Source organism: Anser anser, assembly GCF_964211835.1.
Source record: "Anser anser genome assembly, chromosome: 2".
NCBI classification, from domain to species: Eukaryota; Metazoa; Chordata; class Aves; order Anseriformes; family Anatidae; genus Anser; species Anser anser.
The window spans coordinates 116711367-116736946 of NC_139721.1; the positions used below are offsets into that span (position 1 = coordinate 116711367).

General features: G+C 46.3%; 1 protein-coding gene across 10 annotated transcripts in view; it reads right to left on the bottom strand.

Annotated features, from left to right (window-relative positions):
- Window positions 1-418: 418 nt before the first annotated feature.
- TMEM108 (transmembrane protein 108) overlaps window positions 419-25580 on the bottom strand; it is a 274766-nt gene continuing 249604 nt past the window's right edge. For 9 of the 10 annotated variants that reach the window (XM_083825043.1, XM_083825040.1, XM_083825036.1 and 6 more), the window contains 3 exons: window positions 10613-11725; window positions 2004-2158; window positions 419-761 (listed from right to left, as the gene is read on the bottom strand). In XM_083825043.1, the coding sequence (XP_083681169.1) occupies window positions 639-761; window positions 2004-2158; window positions 10613-11725 (1391 nt within the window). In that variant the 3' untranslated portion in view covers window positions 419-638. Of the gene's footprint in view, window positions 762-2003; window positions 2159-10612; window positions 11726-17705; window positions 24548-25580 lie in introns of those variants that run through there. The other variant, XM_083825035.1, reaches the window with a different exon arrangement.

The following is a 25580-nucleotide window of genomic DNA, read 5'->3' on the forward strand; positions in this document are numbered from 1 at the left end:
GACATTTATGCACAAAAAAAGGTCATTCTGGTCCTCCTGAGGGAGGCTCATCCAGTCAGTGCGCAGGCGGTGCTGGAACCACACAAAGGCTACCGACAGGCACACGAGCCACGTCGACTGCTGCAGGTGACTGAGCTGCTCCTGCCTGGTTTATGCTCCAGATTGGCAGCCTGAAGGAGTGACCCACGACAGTTTACAACGAAAGAAGTGTAGGTAAGGGATGGTCACTGAGTGGGAACGCTCACGGCCAGTCTGAGAGATCTCGCCTAACTTCAGATCACTCCAAAGCCATTGCAGGATGCTGTACCAAAGACATGTGGCCTTCACCAAAACCAGCCTTACCTGATAGTCTTCCAGACCAAGTAGATTTAGCAGCAGATTGCAAATGATAGGAAAAGAGTAGTCCATTTGACAGGTGTTTTGCTTAGAAATACCTTTATTTTATAAAGCCACAGTTTGTTCTGTAAAGTTTTACCACACTTATAAAAAAGGGGTTGACAATTTGAGGGAAAAAAAAGAAAAGCTGAAAACATTTCTTGTAATTCAGGGTTACACAAAGGTTATATTTATAATATATATATTTATTTATAATTTGGAGACAGTAGAGATGAAACTGCAACACGAGGGCAGCTGCGGGGTCATATTTCAGAGACTTGCTCATGTCCTACAAATAGCGTTTCCTGACAGAAGGGGTTCACGAGGACCATCCCACTGTCGCGGTAGTCGCCGTTGGCGGGGGAGCGCGGCTCGGAGAGGTGGTCCTAGGAGAAAGGCAGAGCAGCAGCGTGAGTGCTTCACATCCCCTCACCCTCCCGAGCACACACGGCAGTCCACTGCTGTGTGTGAAGGCAAATGAGAAAGGGACTACTTTTGTCCCTGGGGCATTTGGTCCCATCCCTCGGAAAATGCCTGAATTCTGGGGGGCCCCAGCTGCTGGGAGCCAACTTCAGCGAACCGGTTTGGTCCCTCTTCAGGCAGCAGGAGCCGTGAGTGAAGATAATCACTCATAGCTCTGATAATCCTCTTTTTCTCTGATAAGCCTCAATTCCGCTGATAATCAGGATGATTTTTTTTTCTCAGTATGGGGACCCAGAAATCAGACACATCAAACCTTAGGTCCCTTAGCAGAATTTGAGCTTTAACATTTCTTTTTTTCACTTACATGACATATTGCAACAGTTTTCTGTCTGTCAGCTGGGCTCGACTCATGAAAGATGCATTTGCAGCTTCTTTTTAAGGTCAGAAAACCAAATATATGGTTCCAAGCTACCTGAGCATGTCCCAGTTCAGTAACGTTCAGATCAGTTTTAACAGACTGACACGGCAGCTTTTAGAGACAATGTGAACAGTGCTGTCATGTGAAAGCAGTTTCGTGGTAAGTCAGGATCCTGCTTTTAGCTTGAGCAACACAATTGCCAGGAAAGTGGAGTTAATGAAGCAATCGTGAGTGCTCATCTAGGCACATCTCAGAGATTCCTTTCTGAACAATTTTTTTTTTTTTTTCATTTAATGAGATGAGTTAATCAGTCAGCTGATCTCTTGAAAATCACTTTAACATAAGCCCAAATTCTTCACTGGTTCTAGGTTTTAAAAACTTTTGAACTAAGCTAAATTATTCCCCTCCATCTCTGAGGGCAGCTATATTTCTATCAGTAGGAAAATCTGCCCATATATGAATAATATACCACTGAACCTGTCAGATCTCTTCAGTAGAGGCTGATGGCACACACCAGCACTACACGCTCCCATATGCTGTTGTTTTTGATTGCTTCTGTACTGGGAGCACTCACCCCCTGAACTGCTATATGAGAAACTATAGGCTTACTTATTATTTATTATTTATCTCATAATACACTTGTTGGATTGTAGATGAGGCTTTTAAAAAAACTGTTTCCCTGAATATGTGTAGGAATTTTAAGGCTTTATTAATATCACTTCCTCTCCCCTTCTCCCAGCATGGCTTCAGTGACAGTTTTCAGGCACTAATTATGCAAGTGAGGTACCTCTGATGTCTCCAGGGACTGGATCTCTCTCGGTAACTCTACAGCATGCCTGTTGAAGTAGTCCATGGTAATAGCATTATTCCAATAGCTCAGATTGTTTTCTGGGTTAGATGTCTTTTTCTTCCTCCTCATGCAGCAGACTGTCAGCAGAACTGCTGTCAATAGAAACATGCCATAAAATTGGTTATTTCCTTGCAGTAAGGACTCCTCAGTAATGGGGATTTGGTATTTAAGTTACTTAAGGATAGAGCTGGTGACCTTCATTCATACAATTCACCCTCAGTTAGATCCAGCTCCCATCTAACAGAAACCACACAATTAAATCAGAACCTGCCCCCAAGCAGATGAGACTTCAGGACTGGCAGGATATGCAGTTTTTTCTTTCTTTTTGATGTGAGTCTATAGTCTGCATAATGTGGCTGTCTGGCTAACGAAAAGGCTCTGGTGTTGTAACTGATGGCATTTAACACCTTGCTAGGTATTTATAGTACCCTCTAGGACAGGGGACACTCCACAAGGACTGCAGAGGGTGCCTCTGTGCAGATCTTTTCTGCTTCTGGCTTGTTCAGACACTGCAATCATGAGTACGCTAGCAAGTGGGCAGTGAGAGACACTGGCACTAGGCTCAAATCCCAGCACTAGGCTGCCAATCCCTGCCCCGTCACCTCACATTCATAACTTGGCTTCTGGGTACTTTGTGGCCATGCTCCAAAATGTCAGAGACCAGCTACAGGAACAGAAGGGATCCTGAGCAGGAAGAGACAGAGACTGAGGAGGGGTGGAGGACCCACTCCAGCACCTGTCTAGTGTAGCTTACATTTCCAGGGCAGTACTGACCCAACTCAACCAGAGCTGGGGTTTTCCTGCCTGCCTACATCAGCCACAACAGGATGTGGCATCTATCGGTAAGAAAAATGGAGCATAATCTGGTCCCTACACTTGCCTGGGCATTGGTGATGTCTGAGCCTGGCTCCTTTTCTCTGTGGAGCACATTTAAGTTTCTTCAAGTCAAAATATTCGAGCTTAAGGTAGAGCAATCGAGCAAAACTAAGTGACCAGAATGAAACTTGTTGCTGTAACTGTCCGTCTGGCCTTAAGGCCATGGATACCCGCCGGCTGCAGTGATGCTGGAAGAACGCTTCCCCAGCAGGCGGGCTGAACACAAAGATGCTGGAATGTTATTTTCTGGAATTGCTTTCAGTTTAGTCATCTCCGTTGCAACTCAGATTTGTAATCTTGGTGATTTTCTGAAAGCTAGGCAAACCTGTTGTAACAAACATACTGCTCCCCTCTGGTCCTTGCTCAGGCAGAATTTGAGGTGCATACAAGCTTTTATTCAGAGGAGTAATGTGTAAGATCCGTGTGCTTATTTTATATCTGTGGAATTAATTGAACATTTGTGCTTGTAATCTATCTAATTTATACAGACAGGTAGCCGGGTACGTATTTACTTTGATTTGTACCTGTGAAATAGTGAATGCCCTGCTATAAATTCACTCCATAATTTCTTAACCTCTCATGACAGAAAAGAAGTGAGAAAATATTCATGAAGCAGGAAAATATATTATTTTCTCAGCTAAGCTAAAATTATTTATTAGAATTACAGCCTAGAAGAAAGAAAAGACTGCAGAGAGGTCAAAGCCACTTTGTATGTCTTGACAAACATTGCAGCTACCCAGACGCCATGGATCTAATTTCTTAACCCATCTACTCACATAAAATGGCAATATGAAAGTGCAAGGCTAGAGCTCTATTTAAAACAAAAGAAAAAGCTCCTAAGAAAAAAAATGTAATGGGTTTGAGTTAGGCAGTTTATGTCTCATTCAAAGGGAAAGGTGAGCTTATGCTATAAATCGTCTTATGAAACTAATGGAAAAACCTCCTGCACATTAAAAAAAAAAAAAAAAGGCCAGCCATTATCAAACTTTCTATTATCCAGTCTTAGACTCACCTTGCTTCAGCCTTTCTATCACCAATAACCCGACTGCCAGGGTTGTAATTTGCTGGTGGCCCAGCAGCACAGCTGGTGCTGCCGAGCCCTCATGCAGGCCACCCCGTCAGTGCCAGCAGGCCCGCTCTGCCTGCGGAGGCTGCGTCTTCACCCCTTCCTTTGCTGGAGCCCAGGAGGCTGTGCCATGTCCCAGTCAAGCCTGAAGGCTTGTTAAGATCAGCACGTAAAGCAGGACATACATTTAGTCCTCCCACCGCTGGTGAGCGCAGGTAGAGCCAGCAAACCTTTGAGCTTGTTGGTGCTCCAGCAACAAGCGCTCTCTGAGACGCACGGCGTTTCTGAAGTTGCCTGAGGAGACGAGGGCCCCAGGAAAGCCAACTCTACCTCAGTGCAAATATTTTGAAAGCCTGAGGTTTTACAGCTTATAAAATGTGGCTGCTGACAGGGAAGTATCGGATTTGGGTTTTAGGAGCTGCAAAGCCTGACACTAAGTTGAGGGAGATCTCTGCTTCTTCCAGCAGGAGATGTCCTTGCTACGTGAAGATATGTTGGCCATATAACAGTAATGTTCCCTCCCTTAATTAGGCTCTTGGCCTCCAACCTTAGCACACAAATGAGCAAATGGATGAAAGACTGTGGAAAATGAGTTCCTGAGCTTCTTCGAATATAACATATTTTAGCAGAAGGCTGCCTGCCTAAGCTGCCTCGATTCAAAGCAGAGACCTGATTTAAGAGGGATAGAGAGGACAGCAGGGCTGGAAAGGGGGCATTCCTCTTCATTTAATATTAACTAACCTTCTCGGGGCTTATTTTAGTGAAATTAATGTAGCTAACAATAGGACCTCTTGCTCCCAGAACAATACTAGGAGTGGGGTACAGCTTTACTTATAATCTTGGATATCTGTTCACTCCCATGGTTAATATTGTGCCTGTTACAGAAAACCTCTTTCCACACAGACAGATGTGATGGTCAGCTAGGACATGTTTAAGTGGATGACACACAGAGGGCAGAGATGGTTTGGACGGGTGAAATGGCAGTAACAAGTGCAACAAAACAGAACAGAGCAAGGCCAGAAAAAAGGCTAACTCTCCTCTCATTTTCTAACACTCACCCAGATCCTTTCTGGGAGTCAGGGAAGCTAAACTAACTTTTTGCTGCGGCTGCTCCATTTTGCAGTTAATAATACCAAGTGCCATGAGAAGGGCACTTCGGTGATGTCCCTGGGTCAGCTTAAAGCTAGAGATGTTAGGAAACATCCGGAATTTTGTACAGAAGCATTTTGAATACGTGTCCATTGACCTGCTGCTGTTCTGGAGAGAGAAATGTCAACGTGCACATTCAGGGACTGAGAGCTGCTGGTGCGCTCCAGCTCTGACACCGGCTTCTTTCTGGCCCTCAGGCAAATCACATGAGCATTGTCTGATCCCCCACCTCTGAAACGGGACACAATACATACCACAAACAGGAGACACAGGATTCTCACGCATTTATAGTTCTCTAGGCTGGTGGAAATACGTCAGTCATCTACTCTTAGCTGCCCACCACCTGCACACACAGAGCTACACCTGGTAACTTTGGTCCCCTGCCCATGAGCTCTATGTCAGCGGATGACACAGGAAAACATCCAGCTTGGTTTAAGGACTCGGAGTGACTGGATTTCCGTTGCATTCCCAGGAAGTTTGTTCAATATTTAATACCCATCATGGGGACATGTTTACATCTCGCTTGTGTGCTGAAAACCTCCAGCTTCAGCCCCACTTCCTCAATTTCCTTTTGCCTTTTTTTGTTTTATTAAAAGCGTCCACTACACCATCAGAAATTAAATGTGGGATTCAACCTTTTCTTGGACCACATACTTACACAAGTGGAGTTACGCTGAATTTCTCAGCTCTAGAATCATTCACATGGCTCCTTCCTAATCTTTTTTTTTTTTTTTTAAACATAAACCACCAGGATTATACACCATATTCAATACCAGCCTCATAAAGGCAGTGTGATGAGATCATACCAACTCCCTACAGTTATCTGATAGTCTTCTGTCTATTCTTTCATCTCACTTAAATATATTACCATTCTTATACAGCTATAAGCTCCACTCACTCTCCAGCTCCCACATAAAACACAATTGAATGCTGGAAGTTAAAAGTCAGGAAATATTCAGACTGCAGGATGTTAATTTATTTCTCCCTGTGCCTGTAGATCATAAAATGAACAGTTTCTAGACAACCCTTGCCTTAAAGGCTAAAATAACGGTTTATCCATTTTTCTTTCCTTTTTCCTCATTTACTAAGGCTGTGTATCTTATTTGCCCATCATTAAACACCACTGTAAGAGCGTGCCTGTCACTTGGGCTGTCTGTGGCAGTACAGCCTTAGCTGTGTTGCAGGTACCACGACGGGGTTTGTTATTGACCACAGCTGCTTCCACCTGGAGACAGGAGGCTCTTCTCGAGCTCCATCTGAGCTCACCCCTGGGGATGAGACTCAGGGCCTGGGATCGCTCTCTCTGCAGCCCAGGAGGCAAACATCTGCAGGTTTTGCGACGGAGAAAGTGGGTGAGATAATTTTGGAAAGTGTCCCAATGCATGAAATGTGAGCTGAGCGGGGTTAGGTCCAAGGCAGTTCTTCATCTATTCTCTGAGTTCTGCTGACGTTTCCCTCTGAGGCTCAGCCTTCCCCTCACGTTTTCTCACGTCAGCAGAACTGCCTGAACGAATTCACTTCTGCGCTTCTGATTTGCAAGTTTCCGTTCTTCAATGTTTTATCATGTCAGTCTGTAACTACAGAGCTGTAAGTACTGAGAGCCCAAGGATCGGGCCTGTGAGTTTTACAATGAGTTCATACTGTGTCTTGTTCTGCATTGCAGCCAGGTGTGCAAGACGCGTGTGCGCACACACACACACAGTAAAATGTTCAAGGCTGCCTAAAGGACACAGCAAAAACAACTGGAACTGTGACATGCAGAAAATACTGATATCAGTGTTATATACTACTTTGCTTTTTTGGGAATGTAGTGATACAGAATCCTTCATTTTTGCAGCCTTCAAGTGGAGTAAGCAACATTATCCCCATTATTCATACCACAAAACTGCAGTACCAAAAGGTGCGATGATTTCCCCAGATTCACACAGCAGATGTGGCTCGTGCGTTCCTATTCAAAGCACTACTTTTCTGGCTAGAATTTGAAGGCTTTTCAGTAGGACTCAGAAACCTACGCATCCTTAAAAAATAAGTACTATGAGGACTGGGAAGCTAAATCCCATCTCTCATTTCAGCAGGTGAGCTCCTGAGGCGCAGGTCTCCAGGCTAAGCTCCAGCCACCGAGCCATGCCACCAGCATGGCTGGCAGGGGCTGCCAGTCCTCCGCGTGGGTCAAATGCATGGTGGTGTGTGTTCCTTTCCAAGGATTTTGGGCAGCAGGGGCTGAGCTGTGCCCAGAAGCACCCTGGCAAGGAAGGGTTTTCCAGCCTTGTCACCACCCTGTTGCAGGGAAGGGATTATAGCCCCTTTGGCACCTTTTGGGGAAAGGCACAAAGACATGAGGAAATGGTCTCAAGTTGCACCAGGGGAGGTTTACATTGTACATCAGGAAGAATTTCTTCATGGAGAGCACGGTCAGGCATTGGAACGGGCTGCCCAGGGAAGTGGTGGAGCCCCCATCCCTGCAGGTATTTAAGAGACGTGTGGATGTGGCACTGAGGGACATGGTTTAGTGGTGGGACTCAGTAGGTCAGGTTGGTGGCTGGACTTGGTGATCTTGAAGGTCTTTTCCGTCTTTCCATAGATGATTTTATGATTCTGTGACTCCTGGCAGAAGAGAGATGTGCTGGCATCTGCACAGCTCTGCACGGGCTCTGGAAGCAGCTGGGATGCCTGTGGGCTGGCTCAGGGGCACTCCTCATTAACAGGAGGAGGGAGCTCAGTTAATTAGATTCCTGTGGCTCTGCAGCCATGAGCAGGCTCTGGCTGCCTCCTCACACCTCCTTCCCCTTCTCTCTCGGGTGCACTGGTACCTCCCCTGCCTAAGGGCTGCCTGTCCTCCGGTGCAGGGGGCTCACCCTTTCTCACAGGTGTCTCAGCACGCGGCTCAGGGCTTGCTGCCCTCCCTCCAGGGGTCTGGCCAGCTTCCTTCAGTGTGCCAGCAGCTCCAGGACAGCCTCCAGGGGGGTCCTGCCCCCCCAGGGCAGCAATAACCTCCGTGACAGGAGTCCTCAGCGATTTGCTCTGTGGCTTGCTTCCCTCCTAATGCAGCTCAGGTACTCAACAGCATGGAGCCAAGTCTCAGTGCCCTGGTTACCTCCACCCTGCAGCATCCCAAGGCAGGAGAGGGCAGTGTTTGCTCAGCCCACGCTCACCGCAGCTGCGAGAACCCGATGAAAACATTTCCATCCCTTGAAGACAAAATGAAATGCAAAGGGCTGTGCTCTTCATCCACCTCCTAGCATCGCTGCCCGCAGAGCAGAAGCGATGAGCGCTTGCCAGCGCGGGGCCTTCTGCCTTCAGCTGCGAGTGCCTTTGCCCTGGAGGTGGCGGCAGTCCCCTTCGGCACCGCACGCTGCACAGTGCACACCCGGGCCTTTGGGACACGGGGCTCACGGCTGCGGTGTGCAGCTCGTGGGGGGCCTGAAGGCAGGGCTTAAACGCCTGGATCATGGAAACACTCAGCTGTGTTGTTAGAGCTGGTACAGGTGACGACAATTCCCTGTTTTTAAATATGGCTTGCAAACACAAGAAACAGGGTAGGCACAGTCACAGGAACACACACTGCTATGGCACACAGGATAAGAAAAGTGTAAACACCCACCATAGAACAAACAGTGGGTTAGAAGTTCTGCCAACAGACTCTTTATATTATTATTGTTAATACCTATCATTAGTTATTAGCTCATATGTGGTATGCAAATAGGGACATTCACCAGTTTACACACTGGTTATGGTTATTCTGCCTGTGGTGTATGGTATGATATTTTGCATTTTGTATTTGGTTGTATTCTACCCAGATCAGCTTTCTTTCTCAATACTGGCTTCAAATGTAATGCTGGGAAGAATTTATTTGATCCTATATTTCGGGTGATGGATAGACAAGGCGCTGTTCATCAGATCAGCAAATATTGCTTCTTATTATCATGTTGTGCTCACTATATCTCAGATTTTCCTCTCCATCTTTCACAGAAGTACACATGCACACTTGTACTTTGGGAAAGGACAATCACTTTGTTTTGATTGTCAGTCTTTTAGATTTAAGCTTTGTTTTCGCTAGTGGTTTTAACCACGTTGGCAATGGCAGGACTGATGGTCCCAGAGGCACAACCCTAACAGATATGCTGAGCCAATCCAATAATTTTCAGCTGCCAAGAGGATTGGTCCTGCTCCCTTCCCAGGTGTGTATCCCTGCAGCTTCATCCTCGCCAGATCTTGTGCTCACCTGACCCTGTGGGGAGCTGATTCAGCCCACTATGTGCACAGAGAGCAAAGTGAGTATTTTTGACCACTTCAGTGATCTGAAAGTGGCTCAGAGGGGTACCGGGCGAGGCCCAGGCAGAGAGAGGGAGGATCGCATAGGTGAGCCTCAGAGAGGGCAGAGGTGAGCAGTACGGCCCCTTTGGGCAGCAGTATGCTCTGCGTAAGACTGGCTCAGTCAACACATCTAACCTTGTTTTCAGCACAGCTCGTGGCTGTAAATCACAGGATTAATATTACATTAACAATTACAATTATTAGTATTGCTGGCTGCTACCCTTTCACTTTTCCACAGGCAGCAAAGGCTGTGAAATGTTTATGTTTTTGTTTCGCTCCCAACAGATCAGCATAATCACATCCCGTAACACACTGAGTGGCTTCTCCTTGGCTCCGTAGAGTGAAATGGCAGAGAATATATTGCCCTACCTTGCTGATACAGCCCAGCTAAGCAGGGGACACAACAGCATCCACATTATTCAATCATGTTTTTATGCAGCTGGGTCAAAGGATGAGACCCTAAGCCAGCTCTCGAACCCCAGCTGGTGCTGGTCCTGCAGGCGGCTGTCTCCCGTGGTCTGGAAGCCAAGACTGCAAACTCTTCCTGCTCCCTAGGCAGCTGCCAAGTCAGACTCAGAATTAAAATGGAGGAAAATAGCAAATTGGTTATCAGAATGATGTGACTTCAAAATCTGATGGTTACCGCCTTCAATGAAGTATTTTATTGCACTGGTAAAATTGTTGTTCCCTAAGGTCTTAGTCATTATAATTGTCATTAATCTTTTGGGTTAGCAGCGGGCTTTTAAAATCCAATTCCAGGGCAAAATATAGCAGTCACTACATTAAAGACTTGCACAATTCTTGGTCACAGCTTAAACATTTTGAAGTAGAGCTGCTTTGCCTTTTAGAGTTGCTCAGCCTTTGCCATATACCCTCAAATGGAGAGCCCCAAAAGACTAAGTGATTTCTAATAGCAACAGAGAAAGTATGCTTTGAGTGTAAACATTATAGACCCGCATTTGGAGCTGCTCTTCCCAAGCACTTTGTTCAGCAAATGTGTTACCTGTGTAGTGGTTGCTTCTCATCTGTCTCAAGCTGCCCTGGCACTGTCAGCTCTCCACCTAGACCCTGAATCATGGGCCGAAACTTGAATTTTAAGGAATGTGAGGAAGAAAGAAAAATAAAGCAGCAGTTAACTTACAACATGAGGATATAGGTACGCTGATAGCCAGAATGATCCAGGCAATGTCCATCTTGCTGAGACAGATGGTTGCTCTGTGCTGGGGCTTGTCTCCCTCAGTGACATGGGAGATATTTCCTTGAACCCCAGGTTTCCAGGTCCCGGCAGGAACCAGTCTGTTGAGGAAGTTTCCAGTGGCGGTGGAGCCAGCAGTGGACATGGAGCTGGACAACCTCGTGGCGGGCACTGTGGAGAGAGCACTGCCCAGCAAGGTGGTGTCCGTCACCAGGCCCTGCTGTGTTGGGGCGGTGCCCGTGGGGTCTCCCACTGCCGGGGAGGAGATGTTGACATCAAAGCTGGTCTGAACCGAGTGACCCGCGGCTGCTGCTGCAGTTCCAGGGCCAGCAAACAAGGGGACATTTGTACTGAGATTCAAGGTTACCCAAGAGTTGTTTTTGCTCAGCATATCCCATACACCATAGCGGGTGGGTTTAAAAGGCACCGACACTGCTTCGGGATCAGTGGACGGTCCAGCAGTTGTGGTGGCAAAATCTGCTTTCTGCACAACTCGCTCGGCCCCCTCCCCTCGCTCTGCTTTCCTAAAGCTTCCCGAGAGATCAGGGTGGGGAGAAGGGTCTGAGGGTGTAGTTCTGGCCAGCCCCGTGCCATTGGGATCGCTGGAGGTTGCAGTCTGGGACTGAAATGGATGCTCTGTGAAAGAGCTCCTCAAGGTAGGGAAGGGAGAGTGCAGGGTGGTCTTTAGGTAAGGCTCTGAAGACTCTGTGAAGTTGCCTTTGAAAATCTGGAATATTTTCCCCTTGGGGCGAGTCTGTCCCGAGTAGAAAGCGCTCTGGTTGTACAAGTGATACGTTTCCTTTTCGCCGACGTGAGGGCCGCTCGCTGGCTCCTGGCCAGCGGAAGCGTTGCTCCCCGCCAGGCCGACAGGATGGGGAACGGCGCGCGCGGAGGTGGGGGCGGGCTCTGCCGCGTGGCGGTCCTTGTGGCCAGGCGTCGTTCCCATGGCTGTGACAGTGGTAGTGTCCATCGGGAGGCCCTGAGAGGAGGATACAGCGGGAGACAGTACCTGAACAGAAAACACCAGCTCTTCTGTCAGTGCCAAGATCAGTAGAATACCTGGAGGAAGGAACACAGAGAGAGGGTCAGGCAGCGGCAGGGATGAGCCGATGGGGGACTGTGTGCTTGTTGTGCTCCGCTCTCCCCGGCCGAGGAGGCTTGCACGCCTGGCAGGAAGGCGCACCTTTCCCATACTCCTCGACAGAGGAGTCAGTGCCTCTGGGAAATTAGGAAGAGAAAGGAGGATCTGGGGGGGCTGCAGCAGCCCTGCAGCTGTGGGAACGGGAGAGCTGCAGGGAATCTCTGCGGTGAAGGAGCTTGCAGTGCGGATATTTTAAAGCATCACAGACAGCTGCAGGTGATTCCCCTGCAGAGCTACAAAGCGTCCTGCTCTTTAGTGGTAGAAACAAAAGACGTTTTCATTTTTGTTTTGGCCAGGAGGCCACCAGATGAATGGCCATATCGTGATGGGGAACCTTAGTCTGGTCGTTCTTCTGGCTGCAAAATCCTAAATTTGGCTGCCTCCAGTCTTGAATGCCATTAAGCAATCTGCTTTTGAGAGAGCAGCTGCTTAGCCCTAGGGAAAATTAGGTCAAGAAGGGATGTTTGATGAGGGGACTTCCTAGCTCATGATGCCTCCTTTACTTAGTGACTTTGGAGTATTTAGCCTCTTATTCAGAGTATGAGATGGGGAAAATCCACAAATGTTAAAAATGAACAAGAAAATGTAGCTATCACCGTCATTTTAAAAAGATTTTTTAAGGATCTAACTCCATCTAACACAACTTCCCTTTCACACACATACAAAAGATTGTTTGGGTCCCGTTCTGTGCTTATATGTGCTATGGGATTTGAATCCATGAGGTTTGCCTCCCTCCTCCCTCTGTAGTGTACATCTTTTCATGAGGTGCCAGATTCACACTGCTGGGAACATCAATTCTTACATTTATTCGTAGTCCAGCTAATGGACGTGGGCAGCTGCAATAGCATAGGCCTCCCCAGGATGCGGGGCTGATGTGCCCCGAGTTAGCATGACCTGCAGGTACCACATCAATCACACGTCACCATCTCCATGTGCTGACGCTGCCGAGTGCAGTGCGGACCTCTGCCCGCTAGGAAGCACACGGGATGAGTCCGTTTTGCACAGGCCAGTGAGCGTCATCAGATGGCACCATCAGCACGGTGCTGGTGTCAATTTCAGCCCACGGTCTCAAGGTGAAAGATGTCCTTGCAGTCTTAACAAATCAGGGAGACGAGTTCATCAGAACTGCAGGACTCCAAACTGGTTACCGATCACCTTCCAGCAGAGACTGTGGAGTACCTTCCTGCCCCTTCCCCATCCTGCTCCCCCCAAGGCTTGCCAGCTTTCTCTGAGTGTTATGCCACGTCTTTCTCCCCTACTTGGGAACAACTATGATGGGCACCAGCAGAAAACTGGTGACTGGGATGGGACAATCTTTCTGATTAGGTGCCCAGCAGGTCCTAAGGCTCTGCTGCATGTTGGCCAGAGGCAAGTGCCCCGAAGCATTTTTCTTCCAACTCAATACACGTAGCAGAAACTCACCAAAGGAGCGGCACTTACTTGTCTTACCAGGTAAGTGCCATACTTTGATCACTAACCATCATTTCTGAACTAGAACAGTGCAGAGCTCTGCAACCAACAAAACTCACCTCATCCTGCCCCCAGCAGCCTCTTTGCAGAGCACCCAGAAGATCCGAACACTGCCTTGACAGTGTAGCAAGAGCCACTTAAAAGCAATGCACTTTCCAATGCCTGGTGCTAAAATTAGCTCATAGTTTTATTTCTGAAATAACTGTCTGCCAAATATGTGATCATCTGGAATACCGCTTCCTAATTTCTAGCCTGCCACAGACAATACGCTCTCAGCAGAACACCTAGTCAAAGAGAAAAACATATTCTGTACATTGAGACGCAACCAGGAGAGCAGCTCGCGCTGTACTCATGAAGTGTCAGTCTTGGAAATGAAAGGCAGGAGTTATCTTCACATTTTTGGCAGCGCTTTTTCCGAGGTCAAGGTCAAAGCAGATATTCTAGTGTCCATATGGCTAATATTTCATGCCAAGACAAGTTGCTGCTACAGAACAAATTCAAAGAGGAAAAGATGGAGATTTATTTTGGATTTGGTGTGTGTAGATAATGTTTCAGAAAACTTTAGGCCTGCTGTTCTGAGCACACGCGATAAAGTGCACTGGCAGATCTTAGGAGATAGGAGATTACAGTGATTACACTGTTACACTGCCTGCTAAAATTTTTGGGTGGTCTTTGTGTAGCTACTTTCTCTCATGCCTCACACAGAGAAAAATGTCTCTATTGGATTAATGTTATTTTCTCCAGGATATTCTTAAGTAATAAGGAAGATGTCAGCTTTTCTGCATACTGTGCCCTGAGGTTAGCAGCCCTGATCTTTGGCTAAAAACCTAATATCCATCTGTTCTACTTGAAATGCTGATAAATGGGAAGCTTGCTGCTACAAAGATTTATAATCTCTCTGGGGCAGCCTGTTGTGGTAGCAGGTCACCACACGTCAGGCACGGGAAGCCAGATACATTTAGCTGGTACCTTTAGAGAGCTTGTAAAGTACTAATAATTATTCCAAGGAAATACTATGTCATAAGCCGTTTATTTGACAATAAACAATAATACCCGTGACATTTGGCTCTCTCAGGCTGTGACAGTCAGGCTCTGCTTCTCTGCTAGCCTCCCTTTAGCAGTCTCTGCAGGACCATCACAGCCCCATAAGCTACAGCTCCTTAGGACTATTTTTTTCCTGGTTTAATGGGCCACGGTAACTCCTTCAGTGATGACCAGTGCTAATCTGTGTCCGTAACTACTTAAAAAACATTCAGCTTAGTAGATCATTGTAAAAATAGCCGGTGCTGTATATTTAGGGAAAACCAGCTGGTAATAATGACTTCACAGTGGGCTTTGCTGGCCCTTTTAAGTAGAATTAATTGGCTTTATAATTGATCAACAGCCAACTGGAAAGCAAAAGTAAAGTTGGAATCAGTGTTTTCAGATGCTCTGCATCATCCATGCAGGGCCACATAAATATGTGCTGGCGGGATCTGTGGTGGCCTGGTTGCCCAGAGCTCCCACTTTTGTACCACTTGGGGGTGTGCAGGTTCTTACCAAATGGGGCTCTTATTAACGGCCCCTCACATTAGACTGCCCTGTCTGGCAGCTTTGGCCTAAACCTCGGGAAATAACAGACTGAATTTCTCTACTACGGCACAGGAGGCATTTAGCACAGAAACAGACTTAACTAACCCCTTCGGAGTTCTTCCCTCCCCAGCCTCGCTCTGCTTCAAGTGTGCCTGCACGGAGAAAAGGGCCATGGGGGATACGGCGCTGATTGTCCCCTGTGCCTCAGCTTAGCCAGGGGCAGATTAACACTGAAAGGAAACCTTTTGGTAGCTATAAGGTTGTCACGGCCAAAGAGATGATATACCAGATGATAAGGTGCATAGCAGATGCTCTTGGCCAGTTCTGAGTCCAGTTCTGCAGCTCTCTGCCAAAGTCCTTCAGTCTTGGCCGCCTGAGGCTCCTCGGACTGACCTTACCTACGACGTGAGCCCGATGGGGTAAGAACTGGCAGTGCTGTATGCTGCCATAATGGCAATATAGACTGATGTAAGTACACTATGGCAAATAACAATTATTAATTATATTTTCAAAGGTCAGTTCACGCCATTAGCTTTTTTTTATAAAGGGCCATTTCTAAGTTATAGGAGCTCACGCTCAGAAGGGGTCATACTGGTTTGGCTTTTAAATGCTGCGTGTCAAATTCCCACTTTTGGAGTCTAAATTTATGACTACATTAAAACCATTCAACCCTAATGAGAAGGTTGATTGACCCGATGTCTCAGTGGTGTGAACTGTGTCATCTCATGTTCTTGCATAGTGCACCAAGAATTGAATGTTAAGTACAGCACGAATTAACTCAAGGATGAAGCACAGAAGAGTGTACACAGAGGGGGCTGGTGTGCGTTTAGCCATAAAAACCCTTCCTGACTATGTGGTGCAGTGGTTCAAATCTCAACAGGACCTCGCTGCAGCACTTCCCTTTGTATGCTCACAGGAGGAGTCCATGGTTTTGCACGTGAGAAAAATGAAGAAGCTCCTTTACAGACTTTTTTTGTAAAGACTGATGTCCTCAGCAAGCCTCCAGAGAGGTGGGGGTTAGGAATATTTTTCTTTCCCAGATGATGAAACAGAAGGGAGTCTCTACCCAAAGCCCTACCTTTGAGAATCATTTGGAACTTTCTCACTCTTGTTTTGAGGTAGGAGGCAGAACTGGGTCCCTCCAAATCAGAAAAACAAAGCAGTTTGGGCCCCAGCAGCTCAAATTCTTTGACTGCTTTAGGTCAGGACATCAAGAGCCCCTGCTAGGAGCTGGTGTCCTGGCTTCATGCAGGAGTTAATACCGCCTGGTGCTGCACTGGACGCTTTATGGGCACTCTGAGTGCAGCTTTTCCACATGATGGCAGACCTTGTGTGCGGCTGTGGAGTCAGCTCACGCGTTCAGCCTCCCCGGAGCACCACCGCTAAACAACACAAACTTATGTAACTTGTGATCCAAAGCCCGTGGAAAGGTTCCCAGTGACTTTAGTGGGCTTTGGACCAAGCCCTAATTGCCAAAGATACAGTGGAAACTTTTGAGCTGCACGTTCACATTTTCTATAGCAAACGAATTTGCACGAAGAGCTCAATCTGGCGTTTGACCCCTTCTGGCCTCTGCTACCTCGGACCTTGCGGCAAGACAAACAGAGCCACCCCGAGCGGTACTTGGCAAATGTTTCTGCTCTAGAAGTCAGAAAGAGCTTTTCGTGCAGAGCCCTACTGCTGGAGTCATTATTTCAGACTGCCGTGGGCAAAGGAAGCAAAGGGAGCTGCTCTACAAAAGGACCCATTATCTACAGTCCCAGGGCTGGGAGGCATGTGGGCAGCGTGCAGCATGCTGATGGCTCTCCGTGCTCCTACAGTCGTGACTTCCTAAGCGATAGCAAGAAAAGGTTGTGCAAAGCCTGCTCAGAGCAGCAGCAATGTTATTGTTGCAAAGCAAGCTTTCTTCCTGATGCTATTGACTTATCATGTGGCTCTCAGCAAACCCAAAACATTACAGGGAGCAAAATGGATCTTTAACAGATGGAAACTGTGGAGAAAGTACGTATTGTTATTTTTGTTATGGCCATTTTCTTTGCAATCTGTCAAAGCAATGTGATTTTCACACACTGTGAGGAAGCCTTTGTACAAACAAAGAGTTAAGCAAATTTCATCTCCATGATTGGTGGCAGAACTGAAGGAAAAAGTAGGTTACTCTGCATAGAAAATTTCTCTTCTCTGCCTATCAGTGGCTGTCAAGCCAGAACTCCCACGTATTAACTCACAAGTTATTGTCTGCTTTCTCTCGTAAGTATTAGACAGGGTGATCAACCCCAACTTCCAAATACAAGGTGTTTGATAAAACGGAGAGAACGAGTAACAGCTCTATTCACAGCAACACAACACAGCATCAGCAGAAGCTTTGGCAATCACATGTATAAACACAAATTAAGCAGCACTCACTGACACTCCCCGTGAAGCAACGTTGATGTTAGCCACGGTTTTCATGTGGCAAGCGTGTCCCGGCCCTTTAACAACACACAAACATTGCAGAGCACCATTACTGTTCCTAAGATGCACTTAGATTTCAAGAGAGAGCGAGTCTGTAAATCAAAATTCATTTCTGGTCCTGCCGTGATTCCCACAATGGGTGATACAAACAGGACGCTGCCATGTAGTAACAGAGCAGGCATCTCCCAGCTCCCTTCTGCTTGCACCAGATACTCACAGATACTATGAGAATAGATGCTTTAGAAATGCTTTCGATCCCCTATTTATCTAAATATATACAGACACCCGAGCTGGTGATCCTTCTGAAAAGGCTCACTGACAACCTAGGACAACAGTAATTACCGAGGGGACGGTAACAAAAAGAAAGAGCACGACTCTAGCTGCTTGTTCAGGGTAATCACTTACCTGAAAATATCATTTGGACTTGTCAGCAGACATCCTCACCTGCTCACATCACACAGATTTGGAAGGCTCATCACTCAGTAAAGAAAGGAAAAACACATCTTCTCCCCAGCGAGGCAGCGGCAGGCAGGAGTTGCTGTTATTGTTGGAATTGGTTTGGAGGAATGAGGACAGAGACAGCCAAGGCAGGCGTGTCTTGCAGGGCTGTGCAGCGAGAGGGCTCGCTCCTTTATGGAGTACCTTTGCAACTGCAGGGAAAGATTACTTACTGAGCCAGTCCCCCTCTCTGCGAGCAGATCGAAGGGCTGCTTGGTATTCCAGCTTGGTTTCCCATCAAGTCCAGATACAGTTTGTCTGACACGGGTCTATTCAGATGCCAGAGGATTGCTGGCAGTTCTCGTTTTCTGGGAACAAAACAGCAACAAGCACCCCAGCTGCACGTCCTTGTGAGACTGCTCATTCCCTATTTCAAGGCAGAGTGCCCTCCCTCCAGCGCAGCATTTAGCTTTTTGTGTGGGGATGGATTTTACAGATCCACCTCCTGCTTCTGCACCTCCACCAGACTTTCCACTTCATTCAATTATCCCTAATGGTATTAATAATCCTGTGAGAGGAAAATATGTGGAATGAAATAGGGATGCTCTTCTCTCCTTCTCCTTCTTTGGCAGGAAAATGCATGTTCTCTATGTTATTTTTTCATTTCTCTGTGATGAATGGGCAGTTGCTACTTTGCACCTATAAAATAAGTCCACAGATCCTGCGATTCTTAAAGCCATCATCTTGCCTCCCTTCTTCTGTTTCTTCTTTTTCTGTTTCTTTTTCTGCTTCTCTCTTTCTCCCTGGCACAGCTGGGTGTCTGGAAGAACGCACAGCCCAAGAACACAAAAATGTGCCCTGTTCAGCCAACAACAAATCCCTCAAAAGGCAGGGGGAAATGTTAAGAGTGCAACAAGTTGGGGGCTGCTTGAAAGCAGCACAGGAATCCCCTAGGAGTCACAGGACAAATTCCTGCTCCTCAGTCTTTGATTCAGAGCCCCTGTCATATCCAGGGGTGCTGCAACAGCCCAAGTAGTTTGTTACACGGGCTGCTCATAGAATTTGTTCCTAACATTTTACTAGACGGAAAAGCCAGTTCCTTCTCTCTCATTGTACCAGGTGAGAAGATCACAAAGGAGCAACACCGTGAGAATAGGCTTGAGGTTTGGCAGAGCTCGCAGCTACGGGGCCTCAGACAGTGACCCCACTGCTGATTTTAGGAGTGTAAAGTCCCTCTGAGGAAGGATATGTATATACAGGTGCATGTATTATATCACAAGGGTATTTTACCCCTATTTATACACACCATGATTTCATAGCCACAGTCGTTTCACAGAGGATGTGAAAAGACAAACAACAAACTTAGATCTGCTTTGCATTTTTGTGCTCTTGTGATGTTCCTTTTCTCCCTGCCATTTGCAGTTCACTTTTCATCCTCCCTGCTTCCAGTCTGAAGGTTTCCCTAAATAAAGATACTCAGAGCATTATAGGAAAAATTGCTCCTTACAAATATCAGCTTGTTTAGCAGTTTCTAGAACTCAGGGCTTATTAAGAGCTCGCTGCTGAAACAATGATTTAGCATGAAGCTGCAGCTGGCGTAACAAGAGAACCATGCCACGTATTTTAACCTTTGCTGGAGGATTTGCCACATCTGTAAGTAGTAACTCACCACAGATTTCTTCCCTGTGTGCTGTCATGGATGGAAACATATGGTTCAAAATTGTGGAGACCGTTGTTTGGAATTTCAGATGAAAACTGTTCACAAGGACAGAGGCCCCGTGCTTTCCCTTGTCCAAAAACACATGGAACAAACCAAAAATAATTTTAAAAGCACACAAATGTTCCCCAGTCTGACAGCTCCCCCGTCACACAAAGCTTGTCCAGCCCCAGCTTTGCAAATGCACATCCCTTCCTTTCCACCCTTTCCTTGGCAGCAGTTTTTGTTGGCAGGATGCTGTTGCCAAGGGAGACAGAAAGGATGTGCAGCTGGCTTTTCTTCCACCTGCACTTAGTGCTGCTGATCCTATTTATGTTGCTGCAGAACCTTTGGCTTCTAAGAGACCTAGCATCAATGTCACCGGACCTTTTGAAGAGTTTTGACAATGACACAAATAGCCGTGGCCTCTGATGGAAGGCTTAAAATAGGATCTTGCCAAAGAGAGGATGTAGTTGATGTCACAGATGCTGACTCAAGCGAGGGTATCCATTTCACAAGCAGCAATAAAAAGGGAAAAAGGAGGATTCAAAGACGTCTTAACAAAGGTTTCTGACAACTGTGCAAACCTCAGGTATGTAGAACTTACATGTCTCAGGTAGCACGGCTCTGGCAGGCCATTCACCCCATCCTAAAATAAGTCTCTAAGCTGCCATGGATTGACTAGTACCCTGGGGAGACTCACCTCTTACCATTAGCAAAAGAGGTCACAGAGGAGATGATGAGCTTTAACTCAATGTCCAGCTTTCAGATGATGAAAATTGGGTGAAACGAATCCCACCCCATATCCCTATCTATTTAGATGGCATCATCATAAAGCAAAAAGAGGACTCATTTAGGGCAATAAAGGGAGAAGCAGAAGTGATGTCTGAAAGAGGTAAATGCAGTCTGTGTGTTGCGATACTTTCCAGGAGAGGAAATCCTCCTGCTTTGGACATTCAGAACCAGTTCCTACTCAACACAGAAAACAAGCCTTAGAGAGCAACATTTCATTGGCACGAAGAGCGGACTGGGGCAGGGCCTGGCAGCCTTTCCATGGTAATGCATTAGGAAGCACTTTTCTTTCCCATATGAGAGGGTAAGCGGGCGAGCACTAATTTGGCTGAGGCTAGGAGCTGCTGCCTCTCAAAGACCCAGCACGGTACGGATCAGCCGCGCCTGACCCCTGCAAAGCACGATGTCTGGTGCCTGCTGAGCTGGAAAGCGGTTGGTAGCGTGGCATGGCAGGAGCCACTTCTTCGGGCACACTCCTTTTTCTAAAAAAATCGTAGCTCTTAGACCCGCCAGATTCCTTTCACAATCTTTGCAGTTTGGGGTAACTGAGTCACAGGCTTTTGATTCCAGCACCAAATGATATGTCTTTTTCAAACCTAATTTCTTTAGGACGGAGCCACCAGCTCTTAACTAATTTACACCAATGAACCTATCAATCAGGGACCTTTATTCTAGACTCAGGATAGTCTTTCATTACAGCACAGTCATTTTTAGCTTGTCTTTGCTAAGGAAATGAGGTTTATATGACCAGGTTGTCTATCCCTCTTTCTGTCTGTCTTCCCCAGTAACTTCGATCCACGGCTGATTTAAAATATTGTAACACACTGTATGAAAACTGTCGAGGAGGCAGAACAGAGAGCCCTACTCATGGATCCCCCTGCTTCAACGAAGCAGTCATTTATTTCCCTACTTGCAAAAGCTGTGCTCAAATTTTCCAGCTGCAGGTACAGAAATATTGATCCTGCAGTCAGAAGGGATGCTGTAGTTATGCATAGGCTGACTAACTTCTACAACCCCTTAAGGTATTTCAGTCATTTCATCTGTTCACCGACAGTAATTTGGATGATTTATTACTTATGGCCCCTTCAAACTCATTATTGCCTCCAAGTGCCTGGTTATCCCTGTGTTTGATCTCAAACGAGAGCTTGTAATGAGGACCTTGCACTGATTCGTTATGTGAGCATGTAACACAATTAGAAAGCAACTTGTGCATAAACTATTACATTTACAGGGAAAACCATTACATTTATGCAGGAAAGCTTTGCTCTGATTTTTGACCATTGCCCGGTTTAAGGAAAAAACAAACCGTGTCTCTCAGAGTGAGTAAATGACTTGTTAAGGGGCTTGTACAATAATTCACTGCCTCAGTTAGTCATCTGGGCAAGTGAGAACAAAACCAAGTCAGGATCAAGGGAATTAGCATTTTCGGTACGGGAGACTGGCTACTGGCTTTGCGGAAAAGAGGTGATATTTGAATGTGACTAATTCCCAGAGTGGACCTGGGCTATAAGCGGCAGTGAGGGTTTCCATATCCAGATTTTCTCCTGTGCGCACAGCCCAAGGATGTAAGGTTACACATAAACCAGCCAGAAAGGTTGCAATGTGATGGTCTCATTATCTGCTGGATCATACAGGGCTAGCGAAGCCTCTGGAGTGCATGTGAGGTTGCTAGGGAAAGAAGTGAGCTGTTATTTTTCATTTCTGTTCATCCTTCCTAAAGACCAGCGACAGCTTTCTCTTGGCTTTCGGAACTAAACTTTGAATTTCCTTTTAGCTGCTTTGAGTTGAACTGGGCTTCAGCTGAGGCTGATTTTGGAATAACTGGGGTGTTCGTCATGGCCCATCTCCATGGAGCTGCACGGCTGCTCTGCAAGGAGGTCTGCCGATGGCCCGGGTCCGTTGGCAAAGGCCCTCCACACCAAGCTGTTGCAGATGCATACCTGAACCTCAAGAGTGCCAGGGGCACGAGCGTCAGCGTTAGGATACACCAAGATAAAAAGGAAAGGATCAAATTCCATTTTTGAAAATATCAGCTGCTCACTGCAGAGATCAAGGAAGATTTTATTTTTTTTTTTTCTCCATTAGGTGAACTGCAAGATTGCACAGGTATTGAGGTATGGATTTTTTTCCCAACCTTTGAAGCTAGGTATTGGACTGGAAGGAATGATGGTCCAAGTCGGTGTAGTAAATCTTCTGTTCCTTTAAGTAAGGTCAGAGCAGCTGTTGGATATAACTTCTGCTAACAAGAGCAGGACTGTGCTGCTTGTATTTCACTCAGTGTTATTGCTCCTGCATTACATTCAATTGGTGGAGATAGGCAATATCATGCACACGGAACACAAGAGTGAGATGGCGATAGTGTACTTGATTAATCAGGGGATCAGTAATTCAGCTGGAAATACACATGAAGTTAGGACGAGGACCTCACTTTTTAAAAATATGCTCTATCAATTTAGCAGTTCATTTGTTTCTGCAATTCATATTTCCTGTTCAGCATGAATAATGTTGCACGACAAAGTGCAATGTTTCACTTTTTAGTGTGGATGGCTGTTTTTTGCATGCACACCGGCAATTTTTTTAAATTCCACTGCTGCTATCATGTACAGCTTCTGAAAGTTACTTTGAACATGTACTGGCCTTGCCTTTTCTCTGTAACACACTGCATGTCCACAAGACAGTTTGCAATCATAAGGGGTACAAAGACTTTACAAATCAGCTAAATCAGCAAATCAACTAAAATCACTAATTTTGATGTTATTTTCTGTCTTTACAGGGATACTTACACGAAATGTGTATTTAAGAGATGATAAGTAAGTCCAAAGCTTTAAACATGAAAACTTTTCCTTGAGCTTTTGTTTAAGTGTTCATAGTGGATTCAGGTCATCAGAGTTTCACCCTGCCTCAATGTGACAGGCTGGTACTGTCATGTGTGCTTCTTTGTTCCAACAACATGGAACTGTTGTTTAGATAACAGTAATAATAGCAGGCATAAACAGCATTATCCCCGTAATACTTTATAAGCCATCTATTTTATTTGTTTTTCTTTTCTTTCTGGTTAAACCTGATTTATATACAGGATAGAATCTACTTCACCCATTCCTGAAATGTCATCACCTCCACACTCAGCTTTATTCTGGAAGGAAATTGGGCTGACAACCCTAACAACTTCTGATTATTCACACAACAGCCCTTGTGAAGAGATTAAACGCACCAGCTTTTCCATGTTGCCCTGTCAGCACACAGCCCACAGGGGTCTTCTCTCGATGCGAAAGTTAGCTCAGCCTCGCTGTTCGTTCAGCCTTGACTTCTGCTTCGTTAACACCCGTTTTGCTGTCGGTGATACGACGTGGACATCTTACCTCTCCCCCTCCCTCTCGAGTAGCTACACCAGAAGCCTCATTTTACCTCAGCCAGGCTATTGCACAGGCCCCAAAGCACAGCACTGCTCAGCTGGTGATGCTGGGGGCTGGAGTCAGAGGGTAAAACAGCTGCTCTCCTCCTTTTGCCTGGCCCCATCTCCCGCACAGCTACACTGGATGGCTGCTGGCAGCACCCGGTGCCCGGAAACCTCTGCCTTTACAGTGAGCCCCACAGAAACTGGGGGTGTGCTGTGCTGCCTGGGTGTCCTGCTGAGAAAGCATCGCAGGAACAAAGTCCTGAGGCACTTGTTCTGCTGCTTTTCTGCACAGTGTGTCTCCAGCTCTGTGATCCGACTGCTGCGCTCCTGGTAGAAGGAGCAGAAATTGATTTTTTTTTTTTTCTGGTAGAAGTGCAGAAATGCCAGCCTTGTAATGGGAAGATTCAATCTGAGGTGGTTTCAGTGCTTACCTCAGTGGTAGCACCTGGCTTCACCGTGCTGCCCTTATGGTACGTATGGCTGCCTGGCTCCCAGGGAGGACATGAGGTTTCCTGATGCATCGGGAACAAACTTCAAACACAGCTGTATGTTGTTTCTTCCAAAATGATGCAGGCGCACATGTACCAAGTGGTGCATTCGGAAAGACAAATTCATCCCTGACATAGCTAATAACATGTTTCTGCCAGTTACACTACTCTGATGCAGGCTTTCCTTTGGCTTGGACTTAATTTATTAATACACAAAACATAACCTTGAAACCGGGGAACCACAGAGCCAGTGACAAGTTACGAACTTTCTGCTCAGGCGTTTTGAATGAGCTACAATTAAACATCACTCTGGGTTCTCAACAGACACGTGCTGGAAGAGCTGAATGGCAGTCAGATGTTACATTCCCATGAAATGTAATGATAAGTGTCTTGTTGTCACACTTCGCACTTATTACATTTTCCCTTTTCTCCCTCTCTTTTAAAGCATCTTCAGCTGTCATTGTACCGGAGCAGTAAAATTATTCCCACAGTAAAGTGCAATATAGGGAAGCAATCCTGTTTGGAGCCAGAGCACTACGTGTGGCATCTGCATTACAGCTGCAGGAGAACATTAGTCTTTGCATTAACATTAACTACTGTGGCTGAGCGAATATATTAGCAGCAGCCTTAGTAAAGGTCAGGACACAGAGAAGAAGGAATATCAAGAAGCATTATACAGAGGACATAATTTTCAGGTAAAGTGCTGAGTTTCAGCCCCATTCAATATGAGTTGAAAGGACTGGATGGATATAAATAAAGGCAGGCTTGCTTGAGGGACCAATTAAAGGGCCATCGATAGCAGTGTCAGGAAAAGTCCATCGGGAAAACAGTGGCTTCTGCTACACTGGTGTAAATCCAGGACAACTGCACTGCAATTAGTCAAATTATTCAGCATATAAATGACTCTGAGAGGAGAACACAGGAAAAACTAAAGGAACCAGCAGAAATAAAACACAGTTGGCAGCTGAAGACCAATGCCACCAAATTAGAAATAAGGAACTATCTGAAGACAAACAGCAATTAATAACTGGAACGAGCAGGCAAAGGAGCAAGAGGATCATCTTCTGTTCTCTTCAAGTTTGGGTGCTGGTGGCCACAGGTTGTGCTGAGCAATCTTGAAAGCTCAGCACAACCACGGTTTGGCTGTTTCATTTCCCCCTTTACCTGGTTTGTTGGAAATTAGTGTTTCAGTCAAATAGGGGATTTAAATAAGTCTCAAGTACTTTTCATACCAAAAATCTGGAAAACAGCTGCTTGGCCCAGGATTATTCACAAACACTAAGTCACATATAGCAGCTAAAACCAAGTTATCTGGCATGAAGCAAAGCCAGCTGCTGAAACGCATACGATAACAAGAAATCTGTGTATCTCAGCCTGAAGTTTTAGCTTGGTGCAGTCAGAATCCAGCCTCTCATTTTGGACTCAGCCTCAGCAAGGTATCTGAGCAGGAGCAGCTTCCCTCTGACTTC